At 40.0% G+C, this 7,551-nt stretch overlaps 1 protein-coding gene across 1 annotated transcript in view; it reads left to right on the top strand.

Annotated features, from left to right (window-relative positions):
• Positions 1-4,319, top strand: part of LOC133554889 (zinc finger protein 704-like) — a 108,825-nt gene extending 104,506 nt beyond the window's left edge. Inside the window, exon 8 of the mRNA XM_061904145.1 lies at positions 332-4,319. Coding sequence (XP_061760129.1) covers positions 332-443 — 112 coding nt within the window. The 3' untranslated portion in view covers positions 444-4,319. The remainder of the gene's footprint in view (positions 1-331) is intronic.
• The last annotated feature ends 3,232 nt before the right edge of the window (positions 4,320-7,551 follow it).

Genomic DNA, 7,551 nt, shown 5'->3' with positions numbered 1-7,551 from the left:
GTGTATATATATGTATATATATACTTATATGCATATATTTCTATAAGTGTGTGTGTATATATATATATATATATATATATATATATATATGTATATGTATATACACACACATACATAGATGTGTGTGTGTGCGTGTGTGTGTATGTGTGTGTGTGTGTGTGTGTGTGTGTTTGAGGTACCACTGCATCAAAATATCAGACCTTTGGATTTTCTTATTCACTGCTGAAAATGAGGTGTTGTTGAACGGACTAGTAGTGCAGATCTGCTTGATTGTTTAGAATGAGCATGTGTGTGCATGCACTTATGTGTGTGCATGTGCTGTGTCACCAAGGAAACCCCGTGGAGAAGCCAAGAAGTGCCGGAAGGTGTACGGCATGGAGAAAAAAGAGATGTGGTGCACGGCCTGTCGCTGGAAGAAGGCATGTCAGAGATTCACTGACTAAGACATCTCCCCCAGGTGACCCCCAACACCCTCGATGAGCTCTTTGAAGCCTCACCTTTTCCTGTTCTTAGCGCTGCCTCCCGCAGAGCAGCGGGAGGTTTGCCGTCGCTCTTCACTTTTTCCAAACACAGATAACAAGTGGAACTTGATGCAGGTTTTGAAACTTGTTTTCTTAAGACTGAGACATTCTCACTCACTTACTGTTCATAAGGAAAAAAAACAGAAAAAAAAAACAAAAAACGTCAGTCGATTTTATCCGTCTGATTATATTTTTCTGGTTTTTGGTTGACTTTTTTTTTTTTTCACTAAAAGTGTAAGACTAGAAAAATGTATTTTGCTACACACAGCTGGTCATGAAGCAACACCGAGCTGTTGTTGATGGGGTGGATCATTCGGTCAGTGGATCACTGAATCAATCCAATGTTTTCATCAGTAGCGAATGAACGAGATCCCACCGTTCCAATTTAGCCGTCTACATAAGCTCCGCCTCTAACCTTGTTTCCTGCAGCCTTACCGGATCGACTGTGCGTCTCTCGCCCATTCATTCTCACCGCCAGCTTTACATTTCTCTGCACAAATCCTTCATGCCAAGTGGTACAAATAAGATTTCCCTTTCCTGACTTTCTCCCTGCCAAAATCCTGACGAGATGTCCACAACAGATGAGTTATATTTCCCTCTTATCCTTCTCCAAGAAATATGCACCTTGAAGAAAAGAGTCGACCTTTCAGAGTATCACTGTAACGGCAGCGTGTGGCCGAGAGAGCGGATGTTTGTTTGATAGAGTTTATTGTCAGCATGGACGTGCTGAAGCAACTAGCAGTTGCACTGTGCAATCAGCAGGATTACAACACTTTAATATTGTCTGTCTTGCTTTCATGTTGTTGTTCAGGTGGGGCACAAAAAAAAGGTCTATCCCCCCCCCATTTTACAGGCCGTGGTCCAAAAGAGATTGTTTATCACAAAGAATGAAACCCCTTTAAAAGTCTGACTGATGTCCTTCATGTACTCATCCAAAAATCCCAGCCTGATCTCAGGTCAGGACTTGTTCCACTTTTTGATCCGGGAAGACGTTAGAATTTATCAGAACATTAATCTTTCCATATGATTATGTTGAGAAAGTGAGATTCAAAGAGGTCAACAGGAAGTTGATTCATAAAGTTGCTTGTTGTACTTTGTGACGGGACGGTGGATGAAACTTAGCGGGTAGAAACCAATTTGGAGAATAAATATTTTTAGCCCTATTTTATTTAAAAGAGGTTTAGAGGAAAAAAAGCTGTTTAAAAACACACATTTTGATTCTAGTATCTTGAAGCGTTGTGATTGGCTGATTGTCTCTTGGTGATTATTTTAGTAATGGAAGTAGATTCCCTGTTTGTAATCAGTGTATCTTTTTATTCTCCTCCTTCTCATCCTTCTTATATAATTCGTATTTTCAGACAGCCCTTAGAAGAACTTTTAGACACCCCTTTAGAAAAATGTAGTCCTCTTTTACTAAATTGTATGTTTTTCTTAATATTAGTTTGACTTTAATGAAAGTTATTGAACAGCAGAGCAGGCAGTCAAGTTCATATTTATAAAGCCCAAACTTCACATTGACTGCTCAGCGTCTTTGGGCATTTTCCAGAAAAAAGTTGACATTTTATTCCCTTGTGTTTTATCTTGATCATTGTTTTGTTTTCATTCAAATGTAAATCCACCTGCACAAGGGACCTCACCCGCATCGTCATGGTAACCCATGACAAACACACACAAGGTCTGACCCTTCCAACAAGAGCTGGCACTTTGTGACTTTTGCCCTCTGTTGCCATAGAAACGCGGTGACGCCCCTAGCTGATGCCTGTAGAGTCACACGGCACCTGTTGTCGTCCATATCTTCTCCCACTGGAAACACTTGGGGGTTTATTCCTGTGTTGCTCCCGTAAAGTAATAAGCTAACTGGTGTCCTGTGATTGGCTGAGCTCACAGAAACCTCACAAAGTGCCAACAATGAGAGCTTCAAAAAGGAGAGCCGATTTCAAATTGCACTACTCCGCACTGCGCGGCGTTTTTATACGTGGATGCGTTTTTAATACAAGTCATGTCTCCTTTCCAAATGGTGTCGGTGGGGTGTGGCCACTGCCGAATAAGAAAAACGAGACGTCAGGGATCATCACCAGCTGGCGTGATTTTTACTCCTAGTGGCAGTGTTTACTTTGGAAGTCGCTTACTTTGAGGGCCAGAGATAAAAACGACAAAAAAAAAAAAAAAAAGCACCTGCTTTTTGTCTCCATGATGTGGACTCAGCTTTATTGCTTCACCATAGTCTGACATTTCCATCATCTTTGTGCTTCCTGCTCACTTCCTCTCCAAGCACTCAGCAGCGTGTGTGTGTGCGTGCGCATGTGTGTGTGTGTGTGTGTGTGTGTGTGAGTGTGTGTGTGTGTGTGTGTGTGTGTGTGTGTGTGTGTGTGTGTGCTTGCAGTTAAGAGAGTAGCAGGTGACTTTCCAAGCTCCTAGCAAGCACTTTTTACATTTCCACCAGCACGTGTTTGGATGCTGCAGCAGGGCCATCGATTCCACCTTTCGTGTTGCACTAATCAGTCGAGTGACGATCAAGGCCTGCTGCCGTCAAACTTAGCTTGCTTGTTGAGATTTGTGATGACTTTTACCAGGAGGAGGATGTTTGGTCTCCGTGGAAACGAGACACGCAGTGATCGAGAACGTTTAGTTTTTTTTCCGTCTTTGTACATACGCAGCATTTTGACAACCGTGTGACACTTTTTCATTTATTATGTTTGTGGTTGTTCCTCTCGTGTATGAAAAGGAAACTTTTTTTTTTTTTTTTTTTTTTTACAGCTCTTATTTTTTTAATTTGTAAAGCTGAGAAGTTGAGAAGCTGCAGTGAGCGTACGTAAAGATTGGATGTAGCCTTGAGGCAAACAGGAGGGGTAGAACCTGTTGAATGTAAAAGTTACACAAATAAAAGTTGTTGTTGTTCTACCTGCTGACTACTTTGTTCTCCATACCTTTCAAGTCGTGCTCGCTGGTACGGAACAAGAGCAGCCTGCAGTATCGCTCTCCTTCACTGGTTGCACTAACCCGTGTTTGCTCGCTTGTGTGGCGTCAAATTGTTCAAAAAAGCTCGCTGGTCAGTTAGTCTTCCTGCCTGGCACATTCCAGCAGACTGAGTGTCTTCCTCTGCTCGTTCCTCAGCTTCCTCCCAAACGCCTTCACCCAGCACGTTAAGCTAACATTAACCCTTCAAATGTGCGGCAAGAAACGCCTCCATTCGTTTTTTTTTGTGTGTTTTTTTTTCCCAAATATGTCACAATTGTGCTGCTTTTGTTTTGTTGGAAAGTCAGTTTTCATGTGATGCAGCAGCGGCAAAGCTTTCCAAATCAAACGTGGCAATGGCAGCTCCACTCGCTTCTGTTTCTCTTTTCCACTTTTTGTCGGGCCGCTGTAAAACCTGACGAGCCTTTTTTGTTTGCGCGCTGCTTCACGATTGATTGTCTGCTTGAGTTTGAGGTTGTTTTGCATGTTTTTTTTGGTTCCATTGCTTGTTGAGAGGGTTAGTTGTGTTCCCCTCTCAGTGGTCGGATCATCCAAGGGTGACGCCCTTTGTTTACCTCCAAATATCAACAAGCTTGTTGCAGCCTTTTCACGCAACCCAGCCGAAAACATTTCGAGGCAAACGTGGCGTCATCCCCCGCGGTGTGGACTCCACCTCTGACCTCTGGTGGTCGTCGGCAGTCCCACGCTGACGGAGGAAGCACTTTTTTCTGAGGAGTATTTGTGTGAATGTTAAGCATCTGTGAAGTGCTTAGAAAAGATGGATGACCTTGTATGATCATGTGATGTAATGGGACACACAGAAAATAAAGTAAATTGAACAAATATGCCATCAGATTCAAATTATTGTCTCTATTTTGTGGTGATGTCAAATTATATATTTTTTAAAATCACATTAGTCACACTTTAGAATTTGGATGAACTGCAATTAATCTTATTAATCATAATAACAGGGTAAGTAACGCTCTTATTTTACTAGTCATGAGTAATTTACTGAATTACATTTGGGTCAACGCCGTTAGCGATAGTTTGATATAACATGGAACGCTACTTTTAATGTTGTTTTATTGTCAACAACAAGACAGCGTGAGAAGTGCAGCATGTTCAATGAAGGAAATCATTTTTACTAATGAAAGCAACAAGCAGCAGCGCACGAAAATTAACTTTATGTCAAATAGGAACATCACACTGTGACACAGCAGACAACATCGTACGCGCACGCATACTTGCCAACCTTGAGACCTCCGATTTCGGGAGGCGGGGCGGGGGAGGCGGGGGCATGGTTAAGAGGGGAGGAGTATATTTACAGCTAGAGTTCACCAAGCCAAGTATCTCATATATATATATATACATATAAGAACTAGAATAATACATTTTTGAATGTAATGTTTACCATATTTTCTGGATTATAAACGGCTCATTTTTTTCCCCACACTTTAAGCCCTACATCTTATAAAACAGTGTGGCTAATTCATGGATTTTTCTCCGCTAACAACCATCATTTTTTGATTAAACAAATATTTTTATAAAACACCAACTGAGACACTTATTGTTTGTGATATGGCGCCATCTTATGGACGAGTTGACTCACTGCAGGTGCTGCAGGTCGAAAATGTATGCCCTGTTTCGAGACTTGAACCAGAAGTAAAACCATCCATTACGTTACTATTTGTATGGATTCTTCATTCATCACTCCAAGCAACGTTTGCAAGGTTTACAATATCCATCCATCCATCCATCCATTTTGTACTACTTGTCCCTTTCGGAGTCGCGGGGGGCGCTGCCAAAATCTCACCGTGGAGTTGATGAGTCTGTTTAGCGGATTGGAGAGCTAGCTTCCGCAGCTGGTGGCTCCATGACGATGACTTGGATTTTTTTTGATGAGCCATTTTACCGTTCGGTATATATCTGCAATTTATAGTCCGGTGCGGCAAATATTTTTTTCTTCTAAAATTTGTTGGGTGTGGCTTAAATCCCGGTGCGCTCTACAGCCAAAAAAATGTGGTTATGCTTTTTTCATCATTCAAATTAGGTTGAAAAAGACTTTGATATGTTGACACAAATGTACTTTTATTTTTAAAAATGTTATCCAGGAGCATATAAAAACCTTTGACTTAAAATGCATGTCATTTATTTACTCAAAACTAAGTAACAGTTGTGTCTAAAGTTCAGTCAGGGTGTTTTTTGAAGTGAATTTTGCACCACAGTCTCCTCAGTCTTCATTGCACTGAGTATGCAATGTTCTGAACAGTGACTGTCCCAACCTGTGACACCTTTCAGGTAACCATTTACGGTTAAAGGGGAACTGCACTTTTTTTTTTTTGGAATTGTGCCAATCGTTCACCATCATTATGAAAGACAAGAAAACAACGTTTATTTTTATTTGACTTTCTAACGTACAAATCAGCTCTTTCTAGGTAGCTAGCCGTGCAGCTAATGAGAGCTATCAATTCTATCTCTGAAATACTTTAAAAATGCATTCCAAAACTGCCAGCAATACTTAATTTATGTTCCGAAACCTGTATAATAACTAACATGTAGTGACATTGTTATTGTAAGCAAACACTGAGGAAATATTTTTCTATTGTAGTAACACAACGGTATTAGCTGTAAAAGCTAACTATGGAGAGAGATAAGCTAACTTCTACGGCAACACAAAACGCAATTGTTGTCTTAATGCAATGTGTTGTGCATTACAAACTCAACCTGTCCTGACTGAAAAAAATAATCTTATTACAGTATCTGTAAAGTATCATCCCACATTTCATGTTTCTTTTGTACACAGCTAGCCAGACAACGTATGTATTGTAGTTGTAATAACACCCTTGACATGCTGCGTGTATCATGATCAATATGAACATGTGACTCCCTCGACGGACACTTGTTTCTTTGGTCCAGCTGGCCGGCGACATTTTTCTGGTTTATTTGGGGTAAGCACACCATTTATGTCAAAATAGTTTGTCTCCAAATTCCACAATTGCTTTTTCAAGTGACTTTCGCCTCACTATGTCGGCTTCCTTCTGCTCCAACGTTTCACCCTCTTCTTCATGCTGGCTTCTAGAAGCAGTAGTTCATACTTCATTCATTCACATTCAAAAAGATAAAGTCTGCCATGATTAGAACAGATAAGCATTTGTTTATGGAGGCAGGAACACAGTTTTTGCCAGAAGTCGGACGTGCGCCGCTATAGAAATAGAAATCAATGCACTGAGGAATTACAATGATTAAAATAATAAAAAAATATGGTACACATTGTACTTATGACATATTGTTGTGAACGTGTATGTTAGTACATTATATATAGACTTGCTGTGTGTATATAAAATGTTGATGGAGGGTTTTGAAGTTGTTCCAGAGGCTTTGAAGGCTACAACAGTGACTCCCATTAGCCGCATCTTCAAAGTGTTTTTTTAATCATCTTTAAAATAAAAAATAAAAGACGTGTGTGTTCTTGTCTCTCATAAGGATTGTGAACGATTGGCAATATTAAAAACAAAAACTGCAGTACCCCTTAAACCTCCTAAAACCCAGGCTGTTTTTTTTTACATGCTTTTATTTTTATTTGCTATTTCGGCTTATGGACACTAATTACAACAAAAAACTATTAAAAAAAAATATTTTGATAGGTACTTAGTCAATGAGTACAAAAACGTGTACTTCATCTATAAGATATTTTTCATTTGTAAAATTTTTTTTAACCAAATTCCATTTTATGTTATACTGCCATCTGGTGGTATCAGAAGAGTATAAGTACAAAAACGTGTACTTCATGTATAATAATAACTTATTTTTCACTTGTATTTTTTTTAAACCAAATTCCATTGTATGTTATACTCTTCTGACACCACCAGATGGCAGTACAAGTGTCCACATAAACGGCATAAAACCCAATCCAGTAGTGTACACAATTTTGGAAATAAGAGCTAAAAGGTGCTGTCCACGCATGTGGCCACTAAGGCCCTTAGAGGGGGTACAGCAACATGTATATAGGACGATAGATCTTGCAGGACATAAACCCGTCATGAACGTGTTTATTTAATTTGAGGACACCTTCTGC

The sequence above is a fragment of the Nerophis ophidion genome, linkage group LG06 (genome assembly GCF_033978795.1).
Source record: "Nerophis ophidion isolate RoL-2023_Sa linkage group LG06, RoL_Noph_v1.0, whole genome shotgun sequence".
Lineage (NCBI taxonomy): Eukaryota > Metazoa > Chordata > Actinopteri > Syngnathiformes > Syngnathidae > Nerophis > Nerophis ophidion.
This window is presented reverse-complemented; position numbering and strand designations above follow the sequence as displayed.